Source organism: Lynx canadensis, chromosome E3 (genome assembly GCF_007474595.2).
Source record: "Lynx canadensis isolate LIC74 chromosome E3, mLynCan4.pri.v2, whole genome shotgun sequence".
NCBI classification, from domain to species: Eukaryota; Metazoa; Chordata; class Mammalia; order Carnivora; family Felidae; genus Lynx; species Lynx canadensis.
The window spans coordinates 24132203-24157803 of NC_044318.1; the positions used below are offsets into that span (position 1 = coordinate 24132203).

A 25601-nucleotide genomic window follows, 5' to 3' on the forward strand; every position below is an offset into this window, starting at 1 on the left:
AGGTCTGGTCTACAGCCCTAACACTATCCCTCCACACTGTTCCTCAGGCTCAGTGAACACTCCTGAGGGACATTTTCAGTTCTTCCTTCTGGATCTTGTAGACAGGGACCCAGCCAAAGTGCAAGGCCAGGACAAGAATTCAGTCAAGTTGTCTCCTCCCTCCTTCCTCTGTTCTCGCTGGATTTAGGCTGATAAACTCCAAGCTGAAATGTCATCACCTCAGGGAAGGATAACCCATTATATTCTACTCAATGCAAAACTAATCACCCCTCTCATCCTAATGGTCCCATTCTGTAAAATCCTTTTACCATCTTTGCTGTGCTGCTCTGTAAAAGTCAATTTCTTTTTTGTAATTTCTTTTTTGAATTGGTCAATATACATTCATAGTAAGAAATTAAAATATAAAAGAGGATCCAGGAAAAAGTGAGTTTCCTTTAAACACTTCATATATATAAAAAAAATGAAGAAATGGGGCACCTGGGTGGCTCAGTTGGTTCTGACTTCCAGCTCTGGTCATGATCTTGTGGTTTGTGACTTTGAGCCCCATGTGGGGCTCTGTGCTGACAGCTAGGAGCCTGGAGCCAGCTTCCAATTCTGTGTCTCCCTCTCTCTCTCTGCTCCTCCTCCTCCCCCGCTCTGTCTCTTTCAAAAATAAATAAACATTAAAAAATAAAAAAAAAATAGGGGGTCCTGGGTGGCTCAGTTGTTTAAGCATCCAACTTCGGCTCAGGTCATGATCTCATGGTTCGTGGGTTCAAGCCCTGCATTGGGCTTTGTGGTGATAGCTCAGAGCCTAGAGCCTGCTTTGGATTCTGTGTCTCCCTCTCTCTCTCTGCTCCTTCCCCGCTCACGCTTTGTCTCTCTGTCTCTCTCAAAAATAAGTAAACATTAAAAATTTTTTTAATTAAAAAAATAAAATTATAAAATAAAAAATAAAGACAAATGAAATTATTCCTGGTACACATGCCATGCAGATTTTCCTTTTCAAATTACCTTTGATATGGGTTCTAGAAGTTCCTTTGTAGGTTTGATACTTTTTACTACAGAAAAAATTGAGGGCTGTGCCCTAGGCTTTCCCACAAACTCCTACTAATTTAAGCCCTTTTGGTTCAACACCCTTCATCCACCCCATTGGAAGGTCAGTGTGACTCTGGAGTAAGACAAAGGGAAGTCCATCACTCATTCATTCATTAATTCTACAACTATTTACCAAGCACCTACAGTTTTCCAGGCACTGTTCTGGATACATTAGTGTGCAAAACAGATGAAGCAATTTGGTAACAAAACTAATATTTAATAATGATAATTTTATTTATCTTATTCTTCACAATAAAAGGTTGATGTGAGGATTGCATCTTGCAGATGAGCAAATAGGAACAGAAATGTCCAAAGCTATGCCCAGGGCTATACAGAAGGTAGCAAAGCCAGAAAGCCAGGTCACCTGGTCATAGTTCCTGCTCTTAACTTTTATGCTTCAGCAAACATGGTTAAAGCACTGCATAATATGTACTGAGCATGTGGCAGACTTGAGAGAGGAAGATGAAGAAGATCCAGTCCCTGAATCACAGAACTCCAATCAACATATTTCTTTTTTTTTTTTTTAATTTTAATGTTTTATTTATTTATTTATTTATTTATTTATTTATAGAGCATGAGCAGGGAAGGGGCAGAAAGAGAGGGAGACAGAATCCAAAGGAGGCTTTGCATTGTCAGCATAAGGCCCGATGTAGGGCTCGAACCCATGAATCGTGAGATCATATCTCAAGCTGAAGTCGGATGCTCAACCAACTGAGGCACCCAGACACCCCCTGATCAACATATTTCTTCCTTTTTTTAATGTGTATTTATTTTTGAGAGAGACAGAGACAGAATGCAAGTGAGTTAGGGGCAGAGAGAGAGGGAGACACAGAATCAGAAGCAGGCTCCAGGCTCTGAGCTGTCAGCCCAGAGCCTGATGCGGGCTTGAGCTCATGAGCCATGGGATCACGACCTGAGCCGAAGTCAGATGCTCAACCAACTGAGCCACCCAGGCGCCCCAACATATTTCTTAAAAACATCTTTGTGGGGGCACCTGGATTGCTCAATCGGTTGAGCTACTATGATTTGTTGTCTATAGACACCATATTGAGAAAAATGCTAAATGCCAATTGGAGGTTAGTAAAAAAAAAAAAAAAAGTAATATTTTTCTGTCCAAATTTGTTATTCCCTGGATGCTATTTTCAAACCCCTAGTGGGGACTCCAGGTTAAAAACTAGGTCTAGACAATCTTATCCACATTATGCCTTCAGCTCCCGGATGTGTATGTCCAGCCATGACCCTCTCAAGTTCCATGTGTGTCTCTTAATCATCTCCTGTCCAATTTTGTCAAGCAGATGCATCACACAAGATTGGAGACAGCAACCATTTGTGGGAAGTTCAGATATTCTGGCCAGCATAGTATCTCAAGCTTTTGGTCTGTCACAAGTAGCTCTTATGGAGGTTATAACATCCCTAGTATAATTTACGTCAATGGCATGAGGTGACAGCACTGGAATTTATTTCTACCGGAAAAGGTCTCTGTGGTGTCATTGGACCTTTGGACTGCTATGTGTTATTGGCTAGGAAGCATCCAGGCTTGATTTTGACTCTATCAGAAATGTGGTAACTGTCTATGACATTTTTTTTTTCTGCTTAAACTAAAGTGGATTATGTCATCTGCAACAAAGAACTCCCAATTTATACCACTGTCATTACAGGATGGTCTATATATCAAAATATTATAAGTCATCTAAGTACCTATCCATAGGGAATCTGGTCATCTTTATTATATGGCAAGGTTTCTCAATCTCAGCACTATTGGCATCTTGGGCCTTGTTGTGGCAGAACTACTCTGCATATTGTAGGGATATTTAGCAGCATTCCTGGCCTCTACCCATATTTTTAAAGTGTTTTACTTTTTTTCTCCCCCCCCCATTTTTTAACAGTTAATTTACATATTTTGAGAAAGAGAGAGAAAGAGCATGCATGTGTGCATGCTAGAGAGAGAGCAGGGAAGGGTCAGAGAGAGAGGGAGAGACGGAGAGAAAATCCCAAGCACTCCGGCTCAAACTCACAAACTGTGAGCTCATGACCTGAGCCAAAATCAAGAGTTGCTTAACTAACTGAGCCACCTAGGTGCCCCTCTATCTTATTTACTTATAGAGCATGTGGGGGCTGGGGAGAGTGCAGAAGGAGAGAGAGAATCCCAAGTAGGCTCCTCCCCGTCAGCTCAGAGCCCCACACCGGCTGGATCCCACCAACCATGAGATCACAACCTGAGCTGAAATCAAGAGTTGAATGCTTAACAGACTGAGCCACCCAGGCGCCCCTGTCTTGTTTTATTTAATACTTTAAAATTTACTTCTTTAGGCAAGGCTGCTTAAAATTCAAATTGCAAGTTAATTTGAATTTCACTTTTTGTCCTTGTACTCACAGGGAGTGAACAGGCTTCAGAGCACTGCAAAGTGTTCATTTAACCAACTAAAGCAGTGTTTTGTGGCTACAAAGACCTCTGCTCCAATCAGGTTAAACCTTTAGCCACTCTATAATCTGTATTGCACTTGGTCTTAGTCTCCTTTCTTGTCTATAAAATGGAGACACCTTTACCTTCTTCATAAGATTGTGATGGAAAAGCAGTTGATTACACTTTTTTTTTTTTTAAGATTTTATTTTTAAATAATCTGTACACCAATATGGGGCTGGAACTCACAACCCTAAGATCAAGAGTTGCAGGCTTCACCAACTGAGCCAGCCAGGCGCCCCTGATTGTACATTTTGAAACCACTTAAGCTCTATCTAAATATCAGTTATTACTGGATATTCCCATTGGTTCCTTGCTAGGGCTTCAAGAAAATAAAAAGCTCCGTATCAGTAGAAGGCTGGGAGACCGGAAACTAATCCCAACGCTCTCTGAGGTCCAGAGGGCCTGGGCTTTCTGGTCCTACCGCTAGTCAAGGGCAAAACCCTGAGGGTTTGGTGGGGTACCAGTGCTGGACCAGATTAGGACAACTCTATTCCTTCTTTCAGGTCAGCCGTCACAATCCACAAATCCTAGCAAGGACTAAGGAAATGCGACCCCGAAAGACGATGAAATCGAGATACAGGAAGGGAGAGGTTCGGTGTGTGTTTCGGGGGAGGAATGTTTGAGCCAGAGAAGGTTAGCGCCGGAGTTACCAAGCTCCTGGGGCAGTGGATGGGCTATAGAGCGCAAGAGCTTGCCATCCTGAGTGAAAGTGGGGCCCAGTGAAATGGGCCAGCCAGAAGAATTTCGGTTCCCGCCCCACGACTCCCGGCTTTGACTACAGTTGCGTTCGCAGACGCCCTAGGCTCCTTGCCCCGCCCCCAGAGGGTAATCAGACCGTATCATTATACCTTTATAGGGGTGAAGGTGGATAGTGGGCTAGTTCCACAGGGCGAGTCGAAGTGCTTTGCCAGAAAAAATAGGATTATATACGTTATTTGCAAGTTTCTTAGTTAATATGCCTCTCCTCTGTCTGTTCGGGCTCTTTATACTCCCTGAAGATTGGTAGGAATCCGGCCACGCTCCCCCCTTTCTTTCCAGCATTTGGTACATTCCTCCGCGGTACGTAGGCGGGGAGGACTACATAAGCCTCGACGCAGGAGGCGGGGCTGCTCAGTCCTCGAGGCGTCGGTGCTCTGTGGTGTTGGAATTTTGTTGCTTGTCGGCCTGTGCGCGCGTGCGCGGACATGGCCTCAAACGGTATGTAAGGGCGGGAGGCGGCGGTGGCGCGCCGGCGTGGGGCTTCGTTCCCTCCAGTTGGGCTTTTGTTTTTCGGTGGGACCCGGGCGACGATCGCATGTAGGGTCTTCTCGCACCACTGTGGCGGGAAGCAGCGAGAGGGGTGGAAGGGGGAGGCCGATGTCGCCATTTTGTTTCGCTCCTCTGGCGCCTTGTGCGGGGCAGGGGATTTTCCCTTCGTAGTCCCTTTACTTGAGGTGAGATTTGAGAGGGACGTTTTTTGGTGATTTGAAACGTGAGACACGGATGGAAATGCTCGGTCCTCGAAGCTTTTTTTCCTCTCATTCCCAGCCCCGAGCTCGGCCCCGCTTTGTCGCAGTGCTGCATCCGGGCATTCAGTGCGCGCACGCGCTCTGCTGGCCCCTCCCCCCTTTTTCGCGGCGCGAACCCCCTCCCGCCTCGTGTTAGCCCTGCTTTTTGTCGCGATACCCTCCGCTGGAGACTCCGCGGCGCGCGTCCGGTGTGGGCCTCGCCCCCGGGGTCCCTTGGGAAGGGGCGGGACCGCCTGGTTCCCGCCTCGGTTGCCACGCGGCCGGGGGCGGAGGCTGGGGATCGGGGCAGTGCGCCCGCTTAACGGTTTGGGGGAAGGCCTGGGGGGGGGTCGTCTAACGGACTTGGGACCTGGCCGAGGGTTTTCCCGCCTAAATTTCCGCTTTCTATGGTGGGAACCAAAGGAATGACTGCTTGAGGCCACACCCTCTCCCGGTCCTTTACCCTTTTCCTGCGGGGGAAGCGGCCTCGTTTCCTGTACTGAGGAGACGAGTTGATCTGCGCGTTCGGTGTGGCGGTTTAAAAGCGCTTTCGCTGTCTTTGGTTTTCGAGTCTCCTCACAGCCCCGAGGAAAGCAAGGTAGATGAAAAAACCGAATCGGAGCCACGGGACTGGGGACTTGGGTACCCAGATTGGGCTCCTAGGGAGAACTCTGATGATCTCTGTCATTTGGGGTCAAAGCGTTCTCTTGGTTACCTGGTTTTCCTCTAAGAGCCAACTTTGCCATTCTCCAAAATTGGGCAAAGGGTGAAGCTTGGCCTTGGTCGAGAGAGTGGGGAGGCCCATCCTGATCATTGCTGTCTCCTGCTTGCGTTAAAACCTGTCCCACTTAGGTAGATCTGTGACTTTAGTTTGACTACTGGTGATCCCTTCCTCTTAGAGTGGGTATGAAAATAAAACGTGTGTAGGTTTGTGCAGTTCCTGGCATCAGTTGAATTTGCAGAAAATTGTAGTGTTCCACCAAGATACTAGTTTATTCCAGTAGTCAAGACTTAGTGGTGTCTGTAAAGATTTGCTTTTTTTTCCCCCTTTCTTTTCTTTATTGTAAGTAAACTTGATTATGACCTGCCACCTTGTCCTTCCGCTCAACTAGTGTTTCATGAGGGAATTTCTGCCTTTTTCCAAACATAGTTGATATTATCTGGAGGCCCTAGGGGTTGAGTTAAGAGATTTAATTCCTTTCCACTCATGTAGGGATGGCTGAGGTAATGTAACTATATTTTTCTTTTGCAGACTATACCCAACAAGCAACCCAAAGGTGAGTGTCATTTCAGGGCTTTCAGGAGTTTGTACAGGGGCAGGGGAGGCTAAGGTATCTTTTCCTGATTGCAGTTTCTTTTTCTCCAGCTATGGGGCGTACCCCACCCAGCCTGGGCAGGGCTATTCCCAGCAGAGCAATCAGCCCTATGGACAGCAGAGTTACAGTGGTTATGGCCAGTCAGACACTTCAGGCTATGGCCAGAGCAGCTATGGTTCTTCTTATGGACAGACCCAGAACAGTGAGTCTCTTTGAGTGGGTTACCCTGCCTCTTCCTGCTCTTTTTGAATGTTGCTTTCCTTAAACTTAAGTGGTGCTCTAATGTTGGAATTGTCATATGTTTTTTTTCCCTTAACCAGTCTGTAACCCTTAAAACATTTTGGAGTCCGAATCTTTTCTTCTTTCTTTTCTGTTTTTCTTTCTTGGAGTCTGAATCTTTATTCAGAGTCCAGTCTTTTCAAACAAATACTAGTTTGTAATTCTGGTTTCTTTTTTTCACTTATTTTTCTGTTCATGGTCTACTTTTCCCTGTTTTCCCTCAGCACGACAGTGAAATGTGGGGGTGAGGATTTCCTAAAGGGAGAAAGTTTTAGGCTTTTCATACAGGGAGAAAATATTAAAAACACTGTTAATGAATAGGGATCTCTTGGGTTGTGGGTTGTGATTAGTAGTGGTCCTGGAAACTGGCTTTGGGGTAGGTGGGATGAGATGGGAACTCTGAAGCTGGTAGAAGTTAGTTATAAGCCTTAGGGTAGAAGGGGAAGGGCATCTTTGATTTAAAAGATTTGCAAGCAGCTTCTAAGAGGCTGACTTTTCAAGTATGGGTAGCATTAAGTGGTACATAATGATTCTTCAACCTATTACCTGTCTTTTTTCTCATAGTATTTGACTTCCTTTCTTTTCCTTGTTAGCAGGCTATGGCACTCAGTCAGCTCCCCAAGGATATGGCTCAACTGGTGGCTATGGCAGTAGCCAGAGTTCTCAGTCATCTTATGGGCAACAGTCCTCTTATCCTGGCTATGGCCAGCAGCCAGCTCCTAGCAGCACCTCGGGAAGGTAAGGTGTTTGGGGAGGGGGAGGCCTGGAATATGGTTAGGTGTGAATTGATAAGAATTCATTTCTCCCTAGGAGTAATGTCGGGGGGAGGAGTCTTTGTAACGGGGGTGGGTACAGGGAATGGAATGTGCCAAAAATGAAGTTTTGGACATACTGGCATTATGATTCTGTTTTTTTCTTTCTCCTTAGTTACGGTGGTAGTTCTCAGAGCAGCAGCTATGGGCAGCCCCAAAGTGGGGGCTATGGCCAGCAGTCTGGCTATGGTGGACAGCAGCAAGGCTATGGACAGCAGCAAAGCTCCTATAATCCCCCTCAAGGCTATGGACAGCAGAACCAGTACAACAGTAGCACTGGAGGTGGTGGTGGAGGGGGTGGTGGAGGTGAGGTGTCTTCAGTTTTGTCTCATGCCTGTTTTCTGTAGAGACTTCTGTTCTACCGTTTGGCCCCTTATCCTAAAAGGTTCTTAACATTTTGTTTTCTTGTTCCTTAGCTGTCTTTTTATTTCTGTTGTCTAAGTGTTGGCACTGTTTTTTCCCACTTCAGTTTTTTCTTTAAAAAATTCTTTCACTTCTGACAGGTAACTATGGCCAAGATCAGTCCTCCATGAGTGGAGGCGGCGGCGGTTATGGCGGTCAGGACCAGAGTGGTGGTGGCGGTGGCTACGGGGGAGGCCAGCAGGACCGTGGGGGCCGCGGCCGGGGCGGTGGCGGTGGTTACAACCGCAGCAGTGGTGGCTATGAACCCAGAGGTCGTGGAGGTGGCCGTGGAGGCAGAGGCGGCATGGGGTAGGTGTTCTTGTGAGCCAGGGAGTAACATCTCTTGGGGACTATGGAGGGTTGCATGAATATCCCTTGAAGCCCAGTTCCTTAGTGCATGATTAGTTTTATTCTAGGGATTTGTGAGGGCTTGGAGTTGGGGACACTGATGGTTTCTTCGTACATTCCCATTTTTTGGTGAGAATTTGGGAGGCTGAACTCTCACCCACACCTTTGAATAGAGATTTGAGTACTGAGGTTTTATTTTCAAAGAAAAAGGAAAAAATATGTGGGTGTATATGGACTGGAGTCATTGATATCCTAGGCAAGAAACATGGAAGTAAAGTCTTCTTTGCAAGGGAAACCGATGATCCCACTCCTGGTAGTAGGGAAACTTGTTAAATGTATTCCCATGTGTCCTCTAAAGGAGTTGTTAATGCTTAACCTGATGACTTTAGCTTCCAGGAATTGGCTACTCTTCCCGCATTTTGTAGTTATTTGAATCCATGTGCTTGATGGCAGTAATTTGACTGGCAGTAATGATTCTGTGTGTGACTTGGTTTATGGAGCTGTCTGAAGTGTGCAGACCTTTTGGACAAAATACGCTTGACAGTGGTATCCCATCTATTTGCTCCACTGTCCCCCTCCTCCTGCTACTTGTCCAGCTGGACCTTCTCTTTCTTCCCCTTCCCGCTGTAGTTGAAGTATAAAACCTTAGATTTGATGTTAAAGCATTGGTCAAATCTGTTGGTAAATATGTTTGAAGGACCTTCCTCTGTCTCCCTTTGAAAAGGGGAGGAATGTCAGTGTGTTAACTCCTTTTTTGGAAAAGTAGGGTTTTTAAATGAGAGTTTGCGTGTGGTAAGTATTCAGAGGTGGGTGGGGGCAATCTCAAAAACCTTACAAAAATAAGGAAAACACTGTTGTGTGCGTGTGTTTAATGCAAAACTTTGAAAAGAAAAACAACTGTTATGTGACTGTTAACTTGCTCTGCATTTTATGTGCCACAGGTATGAAAGGTGACATTGCAAAATACTCCGCTCTTCTCGCAGTGTAGAAGGGGTGACCCCGGGGGTGGGGGGAGATCAAAAACAGCTCAGTAGTTAGGATAGGGCTTAGCGAAGTTTGTCTTGCTTTAAGGGGAAATTGCCTTTGGTTTTGACTTTTTATGGAATGGGGTTGGGTCTGCTTGCTGCTTTCAAAGCAAAAACCACAAAAATGTGTTCAGGGCTACCCCAGCCTGGTGTGAAATGTCTTCTGGGTGAATTGGGGGGTAGGGTTTTTAAACGAACTACTGGGTTGTCAACCACTCGCGACAAGAGGAAAAAACATCTGCTACATCGGAAGAACGACCAAGGAAAATGGGTCATTTTTTTTTTTCCAGAGGAAATAGATACATAACCTTTTAAAGCAAAATCCTTAAAAACTGTGTCTGAGAAATTGCACACGAGTGTGTGACATGCTCAAAGGTCAGACAAGGGGTGGTCAGGAAGGGAAATGGATTTTAGTAGCCACTTGTATCTTTTTCCCAAAACACCAACTCACGTTTGGGGAATGTTAAACAAAATCAAAAAACGCCCTTTTGTAGCCGTTGGAAGCTTCATGTCCTTTCTTCTAACTTGTCTTCTCCAGCGGAAGTGACCGTGGTGGCTTCAATAAATTTGGTGGTAAGTGAACAGAGTTTCCAAAATTCCCAAATCCCAGCAATGCTTTGTCTGATTGTTCATTTGCAGATGTCTTAGCGTGTTTTAAATGTCAAAGGTATTGGAAGTGTCCAGAACCACCTCCAGAAAGGGGTGGGGTAGAATGCCACCTGCTGCCAGATGGGTGCTAACCTGGAGGCAGGCGGGGTAAGACTCAGCAGTCATCTGGTGCCAAATTGGTTTGACCCAGGTTAATAAGAGGTGTTTAGTAGGCCTCTGACAGGACTGTTGCCACACCTGGCACTTAGTGACCACCGTTATGTGAAACTGGAGAGTGTGTGCTGGAACACGTGGTGCCAACTTGGCTTTAGGATCCTTTTGATCAGTGTGTCCAAGGCTAGTGTGTGTGTGTGTAACAATCTCCAAATGTTTTAATTCTGGAAGGGGGATGTGAAATATTGCCCTGCCCTGAAGACGGTGAAGTTGGTATATGTTTATATATTAAATACTGAATGGTGTCAATGCATTTCTACATATATGTACTTAAACTCAATTCAGATGAGCAAATAGAAACTAGCTCTGGGAAGGAAGGTGTGGACTACTACAAGAAAGGTTGGGAGCATGTGTGGCTCATGGGAAATAACCAGGTCTTAACAGCACAAACTGAATTCATGGAAAAATGGCAAATTTGAGAAGTCTCCCAGTAAGCTGGAACTTTTCTGGTTTGGTTAACTAACAAAAGGTTTCTTGATTTGTCTCAACATTTAAAGCCAAAGGCTTGGGTTCATGATTTAGGTGTCATTGAGTGTGGGTACAATATTTATATATGGTGAATTCAGATAAACTTTGGTCAAAGATGGTCTCTGGAAAAAAAATAGAGGCTGCATTATGGAAATAAGATTTCTGGTCTGTTCCCTGGGACATGCTTTAAAAATACAATAGCTGTTATGTATGTTTTTTTATCTTCATGTGGTTGGGGAAACAACATGGTTTTAAGAATGGTTTTCTAAAGATGAAATTAAAAATTGTTCCACAAGGGATAAGTGTCTTTGGTGTTAAAGTTTGGAGAAACTGGATGAATGCATATCACATTGCTGGTGGTGAGCCCATTTCTCTCTGGTGTGAGAGAACAGGGCCAAGCTATGAGTTGGTTTTGTTAACTGCAATGGGTCTCATTCCTGGCCCCCCCCAGTCTGTGCTGAGGACATTTCCCAGCCTGAGCTGGGGGAGGCAGAATTTTCTGAAGTGTGGAGTTGTCCCTGTGGGGACTCAAGTTACATACAGATCTTATGTATGTGTGTCTTCCCCAGCCCTGTCTAGGGTTTTCTCTGGGTAGGTAACCCAGGACAGGGTTTGGATGAGGCTGTGAGCACTTAACCTGATAATTTTGCAAGAGTTTGGATTGGTGTTAATTTTGTTCCTTGTCTGTCTCTCCCTGTTGACTAACAGCCTCTCTTTCCTTGTTTGTTTTTTTTTTTTTTTCATGTCACTTAAGGCCCTCGGGACCAAGGATCACGTCATGACTCTGGTGAGTCCACAGTTGGCATGAAGGAATGGCTAATGTGGTGTCAGAACTTTTATTGGTTGTTCTTCAATACTTAAAGGAGTCTGAAAAAGGTCGGGTAGAGAAGAAGGAAAATGAAGGGAATTTAGGCATAGTTGTAGTTAGCAGTTATCTGTAAATAAATGAGCATATATCAGAAATACTTTCATGAGTGGTTTAATTCCCCAGCAATTTAGTGGGTCTGGGGGGAGCCTGATAATCTGCATTTCCAGTAAGTCTGAGGAGATGGTGATGCATCTGTGTGTAGATCATACTCTGGTACTGCTGATTTAAAGCAGTGGTTTTTACATATGTGGATCATGACTAAATTAGTAAATGAAAAGACCCATAAAGGGAAGGATTTAGTCTCTGTTGGCTGTGTGTTGGATTGTAGTGTAAAAAAGGTTTTTTACTTTGAAAATGGACAAACACTGTATACTTTGTAACCTTGGGCAGTAAACTCCTGAGCCCTGGTTTCTTTAATGCCTATTAACATGTTTCAAAGGATAGTTGTAAAACTAAATTTGTGAAATGGCTAGCATATAGGCACTCAAATACTAGAAGGGAGGTAGGTAGACTTCTGTCTTTTGCCTGACCTTAAATCAGATTGGTTTCTTTAGGATTTTTTTTCTTTGAGAGCTTAATAACAAGTATTAAAGTTGGGTTAAGAGTCACTGTCACCTTTTTTTTTTTTTTTTTTTTTACCTTTGCTAGTGTTCTCCATATTCACATTTCTTTTTTTGTTCAAGCAGAACAGGATAATTCAGACAACAACACCATCTTCGTGCAAGGCTTGGGCGAAAATGTTACAATTGAGTCTGTGGCTGATTACTTCAAGCAGATTGGTATTATTAAGGTACTGTGGAGCATAGTAGTGCTGTCTTTTCTGTCAGTGTTGGAAGTTTTTGGATTTCACACGTTAGTAAAAATAAAAGTCTTAATGGTTGCCAGCTTAATTTTTTGAGGAAAAAACATTAGCTGTTGCCATTTTCTGAAATACATCTTCACGCAGAAAGGCACAATTGAAAAAAGAGGGGGAGTGTCCTAAACTTTCGAATTTGCAGTTTATAATCTTTCAGTATTGAAGTGAGACATAATTGTAGTCAGTGACTTTAATTCAAGTTACGTGATATAGGAAATTGTAACTGGGAAGAGAGGAGCTGAAATATGGTTATGATCAGCCTCAGATTCTTGAAGAAAGGTGGAAGGTGGGTAATGCTGTCTTGTAAGATGTTATCTCATATTGCTTTTTTCAGACAAATAAGAAAACAGGACAGCCCATGATTAATCTGTACACAGACAGAGAAACAGGCAAGCTGAAGGGAGAGGCAACGGTATCATTTGATGACCCACCTTCTGCTAAAGCAGCTATTGACTGGTTTGATGGTATGTATGAGGAGGCTGGTGGAGTGTGTGGGATAGGACAGCTAGCCTTGGGAGATAAGTTACATTTTAATGTTTCCTTTTACATCTTCAATGCTGTTTTTTTTTTCTTGTAATGTTTATTTGTTTTTGAGAGGGTGAGTGGGGGAACGGGTAGAGAGAAGGGGACAGAAGATCTGAAGCTGGTTCTGTGCTGATAGCAAGCAGTGAGCCCAGTGTGGGGCTTGAAGTAATAATGAACCTTGAGATCATGACCTGAGCTGAAGTTGGATGCTCAACTGACTGAGCCACCCACGTGCCCCATGTCTTCAATGCTTTTTACCTGGTGCTTTAGTGTATATACAGTTGACTCTTCAACATTCTGGGGATTTAGGACTGCTGACCTCTTGTGCAATTACAAATCTACGTATAACTTTACTTCCCCAAAACTTAATTATCAGTTGCCTACTGTTGACTGGAAGCCTTACTGATAAGTTGATAAACACATATTTTGTACATTATATGTTACTAAGACAAGTGTAAAGAGAAAATACATTCAATGTACTGTACTGTGTTTATTAAAGAAATACATGTATAAGTGGGTCTGTGCAGTTCTGACCCATGTTCAAGGGTAAACTGTAGTATTTGGCTTCTGTCTCATCTGATGATAAACCTTTTTTAGGAAGGTGTAGAATCTTTTGATTGTACCAAACTTGCTTTTGGATTCATAGGTCTTAATAAAAAGTCTCATTTTAAACCTTTATTTCTTCAGGTAAAGAATTCTCCGGGAATCCCATTAAGGTATCATTTGCTACTCGGCGAGCAGACTTCAATCGGGGTGGTGGCAATGGTCGTGGAGGCCGAGGGCGAGGAGGTGAGGAGCTACTCCCTGCTGGTGGTATAAAGAGATGGGTAGAGTGGAGAGGATGGTAAGGGCTTGCATAGGAAAAGAAAGTTAGGTTAATGAAACTTGGAAGGGGAGCAGACTCCTACTTTTATCTACACTAGGACCCATGGGCCGTGGAGGCTATGGAGGTGGTGGTAGTGGTGGCGGTGGCCGGGGAGGATTCCCCAGTGGAGGTGGTGGTGGCGGTGGACAGCAGCGAGCTGGTGACTGGAAGTGTCCTAATCCGTGAGTGACTTTTTTCCTCAGTCCTGTTAAATGTGTGTCTTTTGATACTATGGCAGAGTTGGATATTTTCTGGACAAATGTCAAGGGTACAGTGATGGGGACAGAATTTGGTTGAGAGCTTACCTAATTAAGGTTGTTATAGTGGGAAAGATACTGCACTGGATTTAGTAATCTGTACTTTCTCTTCCTGGTTCTGTTCCTGAGAAGACTTTTTGCTTTTCTGAGGCCTCTGTTTCCTCGCTGTATCTCTAAAGTCACTAGAATCTTTTCCTAATTCTTGGGTCTTGTTTACTCCCACTTTTCCAAACTAATTGTTTGTCTTTTTCTCAGTATATGTGAGAACATGAACTTCTCTTGGAGGAATGAATGCAACCAGTGTAAGGCCCCTAAACCAGATGGCCCAGGAGGAGGACCAGGAGGCTCTCATATGGGTAAGAAGGGGCAGAACTGGTAATAAGGAGTTGGGATCACAGGGCCCTTAATTTTAAGCAGGGAGGTTAGAGGGAAGGTAGGGATTTGGGGGTGTATGATCTATCCTATTTCTTTTGTCCTAGGGGGTAACTATGGAGACGATCGTCGTGGTGGCAGAGGAGGCTATGATCGGGGCGGCTACCGAGGCCGAGGCGGGGACCGTGGGGGCTTCCGAGGGGGCCGGGGTGGTGGGGACAGAGGTGGCTTTGGCCCTGGCAAGATGGACTCCAGGTAAGACTCTTAAAAAGTAATTGAAGGGAGGTCATATGATAGGAAGGTTTCATTTTGAGAGCTAGATTGGAAAGCTGAGATTATAACCATAGTGGGGGTATGGAAGGAGAGCAGGAGGATTATATTATCTTGGAGAACTAATCTCTAGACCCACATTTATTTATACTCTATACTTGTAGAGAAGAGACCTCTCTTGTTGGTAGGTAGCAGGGGCAGATAGGATTTTGGGGGTTGGATGGGTGGAGAGGTTGGTAATTCAGACCTAATGGATACTCTTTCTTGCAGGGGTGAGCACAGACAGGATCGCAGGGAGAGGCCGTATTAACGTGGCTCCTGAGGTTCTGCAACAGCTTTTCTTCTTGTACCCAGTGTTACCCTCATTATTTTGTAACCTTCCAACTCCTGATCACTCATGGGTTTTTTGTGTCGGACTATGTAATTGTAACCATACCTCTGGTTCCCATTAAAAACCATCATTTTAGTTAAAATTTTTTCCTTCCTCCTCTTCACTCTACTGGAGGATTGATACCTGCCTGGGTCAAGAATGTGGGGAGTTTTTCTCTTTCAGATCATCCTGCTTAGCAGGAACTGGAATAATCTGTTCCTGTTTAGCAGGAACTGGAATAAAGTGTGTGATACTTAGTCCAGGGGAGAAAAAGTTAAGTGGCATCCTTGAAAGTAGAGATTCAAACTTTTCTGTCATGGCAAAAGTTGGATGTATAAATGGGATAAGTGAAACTTGTGATGTCATGACTGTGGCCCCAAAATATGTCCCACTATGTGGGGGTTTTTCTTTTACCACCTTATACCACATTTATTTATGTGTTGGTCTTGGTTTACTAGTCTATCCGTTTTACCCTTTTTAAGGACTTTTGGCTCTGTTGACACTTTTCTAAGGTGGGCTCAAACAAATTAGATTGGTTTTGGGGGCAGTATTCAAAGTAACCATGAAGGAGAGCACATAGCCAGCCAAATTGGGTCTTTTGTAGGAAGGAGTGTGTACCTGCTTATGTCAGAGCTTCTGTGGCCTCACTCACTCTATAGGCAGATGATGATGTGCATGGGGTTATGTGGCTCTCAAATCAGAACATGGTAGAGCCAAGATTGAGGCCTAGTTCTTGGAACTTCATTTTCATTTCTTAGCATTTTCATTCTGAAATCATTGTTCTCAAGGGGATAAACTAAAGCTTTTTTGTTTGCTTAGGTCTTAGGAGGATGCTAAATTTGAGGGAAGAGGGAAGGGAACAAGTTGATGGTAAGAGGGAAGGTTAGCTGGGAAAGGAAGGTAGAAGTAGCTCCTTATTATATTTTCAAGGTGAGTGGGGCCTCCCCCACCCTAGTTTTCCTGAAGGTGGGGCTTGGGTAGATAGGAGACAGGGTGTCACTTTTGTATCCTGCCTGCACTTAGAGGGCTAAGGTCTTGGGTATTTTGAGATTTTAGGCTTGAACCTTAATGATTGGTGGAATTGGTGGTGGAAAGCCCTCCCTTTTCCAGGGGGTGTGTTGGAGATAAGAAAGGAGTAGGGGCAATGAGTTGAAACCTTAGACAGTTCTCAACTTTACCGTATGCATTTCCTGACCCCTCAAACCCTTTGTTTTCTGTGTTTTTTTTGAAAAACTTTTTAATGTTTATTTTTGAGAGAGACAGAGTGTGAATGGGGGGAGGGGCAGAGAGAGAGAGACAGAGACAGAATCTGAAGCAGGCTCTAGGCTCTGAGCTGTCAGCCCAGAACCTGACACGGGGCTCGAACTCACCAACCGCTAGATTGTGACCTGAGCCGAAGTGGTACACTTAACTTGCACCACCCAGGTGCATCTCCATTTTTTTCAACTCTCAAATGGGAGTTTAGAAAACTTGCCTGTACCTGCCAATGAGTTGGTGAGTATGAATTTTAGTTAATATAGGACAGAAAATCACAGCCAGTAGAAAAAGGTATATTGCTGTCAGAAACACAGCTTGTGGAGTTCAGGGACTCTTAGTTTGGAAGTGTTTTCCTCTTTGTTTAGAGTTGTCGAGTGTGCTCAAGGCCTTCTCTATAGAAGGTTGCTTCACCAAATTTCCAAGACAGGGAAGTGGTGGCCTTGGAAGTAATAAATAATTGCTTTACTCTCCCTACTGAGTGGGGGGTGCTCAGTAACCAAGAGTAGGTTGAGATTGGCTGAGGTTCTCCCAGGCAATCCTTTGGCTTGACTGGAATTTGGTACATGTGAGAAGCCTTCATTTTAGAGCCAAGGATGTGGTAGTTCTCTTTGGTGTGATTGGGCTGCCTTTACTATTTCTTTGATCTGTTTTTTGAATCTGCTTAAGTGATTGATTTGAATACTCTTATTCCAAAGGAAGAAAAAAAAAGACTGATTCATGTTTCTAAAAAGTTTGTTTCTGTTTCAACTACTAGGGTTCTGGTGTTAGGGTTCAGTTGTGGTTCCTTGATCCTGCTGCAAGGGGTGAAGGAGGTTGGAGTTTTTTGTGAACTTGATTACTGACTGGGTCTGCTAGTATTACTATCTTATATCCTTTATTAGTATTTTTTAAAAATGCTACATGGGGCACCTGGGTGGCTCAGTTGGTTAAGCTTCTGACTAAAGCTCACATCATGATCTCATGGTTCGTGAGTTTGAGCCCTGCATCGGGCTCTGTGCTGACAGCTCAGAGCCTAGAGCCTAGAGCCTGCTTCGGATTCTGTGTCTCCCTCTCTCTTTGCCCCTTCCATGTTCACGCTCTCTCAAAAATAAACATTAAAGTTTCATTTCATTTGTTTTTGTGAGAGAGGTCGGAGAGGGGCAGAAAGAGGGAGACGGGATCCGATGTGGGGCTGGAGCTTATGAACTGTGAGATCAGGACCTGAGTCGAAGTCGGAAGCTTAAACCGACAGAGCCACCCAGTCTTCTATCCTTTAAAGGGCTTTAGCGATTGGCATTGCTCTTAAAGGAAATAGGGTCCCAGGTGTCTCAGATGTCTGGTTAGTAGGTAGATCCAGTTTGGAGGCTTTCCCAGGACAATGGATGAAGATGGAAATAGCAGAGAGAATGTTGGTTCTGAACATCTTGTTCTTTTTTTCAGCTTATTTTGAGAGAAAGTATGTGGGGGTAGGGGCAAGGGCAGAGAGGGGAGAGAGGACTCCAAGCAGGCTCTGCAGTGTCCTGTGGGGCTCAGAGCCACAAACCCTGAGATCATGACCTGAGCTGAAATCAAGGGTCTGGTGCTAAACCGACTGAGCCACCCAGCTGCCCCCTGAGCAGCTTGTTCTGATTGCAAGTGCATTGGTGAGAAGATGAGACCCATGGGGTTTTGGAATTTGGACCTTCTGTTCTTTGCTGCATTCCCTTGTAAAAGTATGGCCAGCAATAGCTAGTCATGTTTGGTGAGGATTTTTTTTTTTTTTTAATGTTTATTTATTTTGAGACAGACACCGCATGAACGGGGGAGGGGCAGAGAGAGAGGGAGACACAGAATCAGAAGCAGGCTCCAGGCTCCGAGCCATCAGCCCAGAGCGCGACGCGGGGCTCGAACTCGCGGACCGCGAGATCGTGACCTGAGCTGAAGTCAGACGCTCAACCGACTGAGCCACCCAGGCGCCCCATGGTGAGGATTTTAGACTAGTCCTTTTTTTTCTCCTAAAGAATACATACTGAAGTATTGAAAACAATCTGTCTGGAAGCAGGTGTCTGGCAGTTTTTGGATTGAGATTGGGGCAGGCTAACTAGGAAGGAAGGGAGAAGGGTAGGTGGTGAGTGGGGAAAGGTGTGCTGCAGATCTGTTTGCTGCCTTTTGATTTAGTTCTGTGTTAGTCTTCTGAGGTATTTTTTGCCATCATATGCTGCATCTGTCCAGGTTTGAGTACCTTTGGCATGGGGTGAAGTCATCAATGGGTAGGTAGACCGGGAATTAAGGTCTAGGGTGCAACCCTATGAGACAACACATTACATCTTTATGCATGTTTCTTCCCAGCCCACTCCATTCTGTTTGTTGTCCCTTGATCATCCATCATGGGTTTTGTCACCAGATCTCACTTCCACACTAGTCTGCAAGGGAGGCTAGACTCAAGTGTGAGCTGTGGGGTCTTATCTGCAACCATTCCTGCCCCAGTTTTCCAGAACTCAAATTGTTTCCTACCTTGGAGCCCTCAGTACTTAGCCTTTTTCCTTTCATCTTTATTATTAAAAAAAATTTTTTTTAATGTTTATTTTGAGAGAGGGGAAGAGAGAATCTGCTGTCTGTGCAGAGCCTGATGCAGGACTCCATCTCATGAATGTGGAGATCATGACAACTGAAATCAAGAGTCAGACGTTTAACTGAGCCAGCCAGGTGCCCCCGCTCATCTTTAGTTTTTATTTTGAAATACTTAAAATTTTTTAAAAATGTTTATTTTTGAGAGGGGGGATGGGCAGAGAGAGGGAGACACAGAATCTGAAGCAGGCTCCAGGCTCCAAGCTGTCAGCACAGAGCCTGACGTGAGGCTTGAACTCATAAACTGTGAGATCATGACCTGAACCGAAGTTGGACGCTTAACCAACTGAACCACCCAGGCGCCCCTTATTTTGAAATACTTTTAGACTTAGAATTACTTATTAAGTTTATTAAAATCATCTGTTTTACCTTTCCATGAGATAACAATCTTTATGGTACTGACACATAAGAGCTGAAGAAGTAATGTCAAGTAGATCTTGCCAACACATTTGACTTTAGGGCTTGGCTTGTTGAAATTATTGGGCCCGTAATCCCATGGTGTTAGTAGTTAGAAAAGCTTGTGGATGCTGTTCAATCTAAAATCCTGGTGTTGGGGCGCCTGGGTGGCTCAGTTGGTTGAGCGTCTGACTTCGGTTCAGGTTATAATTTTATAGCTTGTAAATTCGAGCCCCGCGTTGGGCTCTGTGCTGGCAGCTCGGAGCCTGGAGCCTGCTTTGGATTCTGTGTCTCCCTCTCTTTCTCTGCCCCTAACCCACTCGCTTTCTGTCTCTCTCAAAAATGAATAAACATTAAAAAATACATTTTTTAAAAATCCTGGTATTGAGGCAGGAATAAGTGAGGAAAGTATTTGCCTCATGAGCAGGAGTTTGGGTCTGGAAATCAGGCACCTTGCTGATGGATCCTGCTCTCTCAGCTCTTTGGACAATGGCTTTAGTCCTAAATCTTGGGGCTGTAGTGCCAGAGAGAAGGGTTCCTTTAACAGAACAATTGAGCCACTAGTGTGAGGAGTGCAGACAAGAGTGGAGCTGGGACTGCTGGATTAAGGATTTGGGATTTCCTGTGCTGTAGTGGGAACCAAATTAGATGGCTAAGTAGAGAACCCCCCAAGGAGGGTGAGTGGGATGGGTATGGGAAGAATAAACACTGAGGGGAGCAGGAGCCAAGCCTTCCAGGTAGCGTCCTGCACACACACCTCAGGGTGGCAGTGTTACACCGTTGTACGCATTCCCTGTAGCTTTTCATCAGTGTCCTGCAGGCCCTGTAGGGAGTGGGGACTTGTCTGTTAGATCTAGACTGACAGGGCTTTTATAACTATTTTTTTTCTAGAGTTTGAGAGAAAACTGGCCTACCCTGTTTACTGTCTCCGAGTGAAAAAGCACATCCAGGGGAGGCCTCTGCAAACCTCAGACTGAGATGGTGGAGCCAGTTCCTCTACAGCAGTGTCTTAAGTTGAACCCATTGAATCATTTGGGAATTTTGTTTGCATGTGGATTCTGATTGTGTAGGTCCAAGTGGGGCATGAATTCTCTGGCAATGTTGATGTTGCTGGTTCAACTGCACACTCAGATCTGTACTGTATAAAAACTTTTGCAGAGATTCCTTTTATGCTAGTTCACTGCACTTTCCACTTGTGAAGAGGAACTTGACATTGTGTGTAAAACATTCTACATAAATGGTGTTAGCTAGGAACTAAGCTAAATGTTCATAGAAGGTTGAGTCCAGCTTACAGAATTTTATTACAATTTTTATTTTATTTTGAAAAATTTTATACTTTTTAGCTATTTAGTTTTGAGAGCATGAGTGAGCGAGGGGCAGAAGGAGAATCCTATGAGGGGCAGAGGGAGAGGGAGAAAGTGTGGAGCCATAAGTGGGGTGTGAGATCATGACCGGAACCGAAGTTGGATGCTTAACTGACTGAGCCACCCAGGCGCCCCTGTTCTTATTTTAAAACAACTATCCTGGGGATAGAATAACAGTCATGGTACTAGGTAGGGGTATATTCAGATCTGCAAGGGTGTTAGTAATACTGTGTTGTTTTCCTTTAAGCTTTTTTTTTTTAATGTTTTTGTTTTTATTTTTGAAAGTACACGTGATAGGGAGGGATACCCAGAATCAAGCTGGCTCCAGGCTCTGAGCTGTCAGAACAGAGCGCGACATGGGCCTTGACCCACGGACCATGAGATCATGACCTGAGCTAAAGTCAGACCCTTAACTGAGCCACCCAGGTGCCCCTAAGATCTTTCTTTTACATAATCTACACCCAGTGTGGGGTTTGAACTTAAAAGTCCTGAGATCGAGATTCACGTGTTCTGCCAACTGAGCCAGCTAGGCGTCTCTGGTCTTTTTTCAGTCTTGGGATGCTTGGAGATTAAAGCAAAAGTTGATTGTTTCCGGTGCTATTTATGTTAAGTCATTGGGTAGGTTAGGAACAAAAACATCCTTTTTTAATTTTTAAAAATGTTTTATTTTTGGGACAGCATGATTGAGGGAGGGGCGGAGAGGGAGACCCAGAATCTGAAGCACAGAGCTGAAGTCGGATGCTTAACCGACTGAGCCACTCCAGGAACCAAAACACTCCAGTGGAGATACTTGCTAATGCTAATTTGTACTAGCTGTGGGCCAGTTACTGTTCCATTCCTATATCCCTATTTGAGAGATGGGGATGCTGAGGCACAAACTGGCCTAAAGTCTCATAACTTGATATGAAGTGGAGCAGGGGTTTGAGTTTATGTCCTTTGGCTGTAGAACTTGTGTCTTTGACTACTATGTTGTACCGTGCTTAAAGACTTCAGGCAGGGGGTGCCTTGGGTGCCTCAGTTGGTTAGGCGGCAGATTATTGATCTCGGCCTAGGTCATGACCTCGTGGTTTACAAATTCGAGCCCCAAACTGAGCTGTACCTGAGACCATGGAGTCTGCTTGGGATTCTGTCTCCCTCTCTGCCATTCTCCACCTCAAAAGTAAGTATTAAAAGCATTAAAAAACCAGACTTAAGGCAGGATTCAGTTCTCCCATGCTTCTCCCTGGCACCCCAAGGGGAAAAAAAGCTCTGGAGAAATTTTGACTTCAGGAGCAGTTTCTTAGAACCATTTCTTTTGTCTCAGGCTTGCAGTTTTTTTTCTTTTTACTATTTGAGTAGAGAGCAAGTGTGGGGGCGGGGGGGGAGGGAGAGAATCCCAAGCAGGCTCAAGTCCACACGCAACCCCACACAGGGCTCAAACTCAAACCGTGAGATTATGACCTGAGCTGGAAAGCAAAAGTTGGTCACTTAACCACCTAGGCACCCCTGTGCTGGTTTTTGTAACTTGTTTTTAAGGATCTCTGTTGTGCAAGCAAATGCTAGCTATGCTCCCATCTGCTGAGACTCCTTAGGTTCATGTGGAGTTTTAGAACAAACCCTCTAGAGATAAACAAGCTACCATTTATTACTTTCTGTATGCAAGGCACTTGTTGGAAAGCTGTCTTTTTTATGGAGGGGGGGGGTCAGTCTAATGGGAGGATCTTAAATAAGAACAAACCAACATGGTTTGCTTTACCATAGTGACATGGAAGAGCTACTGGAACGCAGACAAAGGCATGCCTGTGGGCATGCTAGGACAGGTAGAAGTTTCAAGGTGTCATAGTTAAGGGACCAGCGTGTTCTAGGGATATTTTTGGGATCATGGGATATGTGAAAGGGAGATAGAGGTTGGATGGAGTCTTGAAGGGCCAGGCTGGAAGAGTTTAGGTGTCCTAATGTTAGAAGTGAAGCCATCATCTCCATGATCAGTTTTAATCATTCCAGCCCTTGAAGGTAGACTAGAGGTAGAGAGCCTGTCGCAGGTGAGATGTTAGGCATAAGCCAGGTGGCAGCAGTGAGGTTGAGAAGGCGGTTGGATGGATGTAAGTTAGTCTTGGATTTTTTTTTTTTTTTAACATAGTCTCCATGCCCAACATGGGGCTTGAACTCATTACCTTGAGATCAAAAGAGTCGCATGCTCCAATGACTGAGCCAGCCTTGCCCACCTGGATGTTAGTCTTGGAAGAGCTAGTAGCATCAAGCAAGACTAAATCTGGACTTTTATGGAACATGCTAGGATTTCTTGTTTTCTTTTTACGCTGATACCACCTTATGTCAAGATCCAGGGATGGTGAAAGGAAGACCACTTCAGTTTGAACATGGTGAGGTCCTTGCAGAACATAAGTGAACACATCTCAGGGTTGAGTATGGAATGGGGACCATTAACATTTATTGTATGGGGGGTAGCTGGCTTAAGAATGATGAGCCCACAGGAAACTGAGTGTTAGGGCTGATTGCTGCTTTGGGAAAGCTCTGCTCTTCTGGAGTCCCAAGTAGCATTAGGAACAGTCAGTCCCATGTGACTGGGTGGCCCTGACAGAGGCCACATCTTAGCTTGGTAGCTTCTTATAGCCAACTACGTACTTGCTTTCTCCTGTTGCTCTGGTGATCCAGTAGATCAGGATAGGGACATGTTAATACAGACTGTTCAGGATATTGTGCACACACCTCTGAGGGAGTTCTTGTGTCCTCTAGGTGAGGGTATTCAGAGTGAAGTCTGCACAGCTTTTCATTGTGAACTCGTGTATCATTGTGAGTGGCACAGAAGCAGCCACATTGTACCCGCATACCTGGATCCTGTGTCTGATGATCTAACCGCTAAGAATGGGATACTGGGCTGGTGTGCCAGCCTGTTGTGCTTAACCTCCCCCATCCTGTCTCAAAGCCAGAATTTGGGTGCAATGTGTACTTAGGGTGTAGTTCTAGGATCCTGGTTCCCTGACAGCCTTTGAAGAAGACTCCTTAAGTGTGGTTTCCTAGAGAAAAATATATGTTCCTCTGTAGGCAAAAATTCAATGAAAAGAAGAAATGGCTACTAGAACTCACTTCCGAAGTCTTGCTTTTGTGGTTGGCATGTTTTCTGGGCAAAGTGTAATCTTTAACCCCTTCCTCCAAGGTGGGGAGGGAACAGAGGGGGCAATGAAGCCTGCTGAAGGCCGTGCCAGTCCCAGAAGGAACCCTAGAATTATGCTTGATTTCTTGTGCTCTTCTGTGTTTTGTTTTGATTTTTTTAATGTTTATTTTTGAGAGAGAGTGCCTGAGTGTGCGCAGGGGAGGGGCAGACAGGAGACAGAATCCTAAGCAGGCTTCATGCAGTCAGTGCAGAGTAACGTGGGGCTCAAAACTCATGAACTGTAAGATCGTTACCTGAGCCAAAATCAAGAGTTAGATGCTTAACTGAGTCACCCAGGTGCCCCATTCTATCCTGTTTAGAGGATACTCTGTCTCTGCCCTTGAAAAGTGCTCTAATTTTACAGTATTTTTTTCCCAAAGGAAAACATGAAAGAAGCTATTGTAGGCTAGTCTGCTGATAAATGTCTCTGACAAGGCCAAACCGTTTCAGTTTCAGACCCTTTGTACACACCTCTCTTAACTTTTAGACCTTGGCCGCAGGGCTAACTGTGACCTCAAGGACAGACTCTGAAGAGCACTGGAGGAGCTACCAAATGGTCAATGAGGGGTATTTCATGGTGACTGAGGCAGGAAGGATGAAGTGTTTGGGGAGCCGGCTGCCCTAGGAACAGGCCTTCACTTGGCCTCTGTGGCATTTATAAAGTAGCTTAGCTCTGCATGTACCTTCAGGCTGGGAGTAGGAAAAACACACAAGTACGAGCTGGATTTTCCTCTATTATGCATAAGAAAAATCATAAGGGGTAAGTTGGCTGGAACTGCCAGGGGTTGTACATGGGGCCACTGCTGGCGAAGATACCTCAGCTTTGCTCCAGGTCAAGCACCAGGTAGGGCTGGGTGTCCCTCAGGGCCTGAAGGAGCAGATCTTTGCAGGTCACGTTCCAGGCTGGAGTGAAGCTGAAGAGCTTCCTCATCTTCAGTGCATTGGTGGGCTCTGCTCGCACTGCCTGGTACAGCTCCTCTGTCAGGACCTTTCCGTACAGGGCATCCAGCACCCCGTCCACATCTGTGACCCGTGTGATAAGGGCCATCCGATGCTGGTCCACAAAGTGCATTGCTGGGGGCAGGATGGAGGAAAGCAGATGAGCCAGTTCCCAGGGCAGATACTGGGGCCTGTTTTGTTGATCTCTCCCTCCCTTGAACCCCCTCCCACCAGAGGTGGCCAAAGGGGCATGTAGGTGAGTGGGAAGGGTAGGGCCCAACCTTCTTCAGTGTTCCTGGCTGTGGGATACAGCTGCAGGCCTGCAGGGGTGGGGGTGTGTGGTGGGGTGTGGCTGGAAAGGTTGGGTGTGGAGGCCTCACCTGGCTTGGCTGCCTTCAGGTGAGAATCCTGGATCCCAGCAGGTGCGGCTGCCTGGTCTGTAAGGAAATTAGTCAAGTGGTCCCCTTTGCCTCCTACCTTATCTCCAGTCTCTGGCAGGGGCCCCTTGGTCAAGAAGCCAAGATCAGGGCCAAGCACAGGAGGTCAGGACGAGTTTTTGCAATTTTAGTCCGTAGGAGGAACAGAAAGCGAAAGAACCCAAAGGGGCAAACGTTCGAGTGGGGGTGGTGTAGTGTGGGCATGTAGGAGGCCCAGCGATTGGGGCCCCTCCAGAGCGTGGAGGGAGAGTGCTCACCTTTGCGCGTGATCTGTTGCAGCCGCTCTGATAGCTCTTTCATGCCAATGTCGCGCAGCACGAGCGCCGTGAGCTCTGCGCCGTACTCTTCCAGATAGGAAGAGACCAGCCTGTCTGTGAGGTCCATGGCGTCCATGGACAGCAGGGGCCCCCGCGGGATGCGCCCATAGCCTTCGCGCAGGGGCACTGAAAGCAGCTTCAGCTTGAACTTCTTGAACTCCTCTGCAGTCAGGTTCTCCAGTGCGTCCAGGATGGCGTCGCGAGTGCACCCCATGGCTCCCGGGTCCCCTGCTGCAGTCGCTCTCCTGAATTGTCTGCGGACCAGGAAGTC

At 45.3% G+C, this 25601-nt stretch overlaps 2 protein-coding genes across 5 annotated transcripts; one reads left to right on the forward strand and one right to left on the reverse strand.

Annotated features, from left to right (window-relative positions):
* The first annotated feature begins 4647 nt into the window (after positions 1 to 4647).
* Positions 4648 to 14986, forward strand: FUS (FUS RNA binding protein). 3 transcript variants are annotated; one of them, XM_030300541.1, is made up of 15 exons: positions 4648 to 4738; positions 6281 to 6305; positions 6395 to 6546; positions 7217 to 7361; positions 7551 to 7741; positions 7939 to 8146; positions 9749 to 9783; positions 11255 to 11287; positions 12055 to 12158; positions 12559 to 12688; positions 13437 to 13538; positions 13673 to 13796; positions 14127 to 14227; positions 14351 to 14498; positions 14784 to 14986. In XM_030300541.1, the coding sequence occupies exons 1-15, from the start codon at positions 4726 to 4728 to the stop codon at positions 14821 to 14823; spliced, it is 1551 nt and encodes a 516-aa protein (XP_030156401.1). In that variant the 5' UTR covers positions 4648 to 4725; the 3' UTR covers positions 14824 to 14986. The 3 variants fall into 3 exon arrangements, with proteins under 3 accessions (XP_030156401.1, XP_030156404.1, XP_030156402.1); XM_030300544.1 differs by having other exon boundaries at positions 7551 to 7717; XM_030300542.1 differs by having other exon boundaries at positions 7220 to 7361.
* Positions 14987 to 24351: 9365 nt separating this feature from the next.
* On the reverse strand, positions 24352 to 25580 carry LOC115504055 (apoptosis-associated speck-like protein containing a CARD). Of its 2 annotated transcripts, XM_030300713.2 has the most exons (3): positions 25271 to 25580; positions 24957 to 25013; positions 24352 to 24711 (listed from the first exon to the last, which is right to left on the reverse strand). In XM_030300713.2, exons 1-3 carry the CDS (start codon positions 25542 to 25544, stop codon positions 24455 to 24457), a joined length of 588 nt encoding a protein of 195 aa, XP_030156573.1. In that variant the 5' UTR covers positions 25545 to 25580; the 3' UTR covers positions 24352 to 24454. The 2 variants fall into 2 exon arrangements, with proteins under 2 accessions (XP_030156573.1, XP_030156574.1); XM_030300714.1 differs by lacking the exon at positions 24957 to 25013 and having other exon boundaries at positions 25271 to 25560.
* Positions 25581 to 25601: the final 21 nt, after the last annotated feature.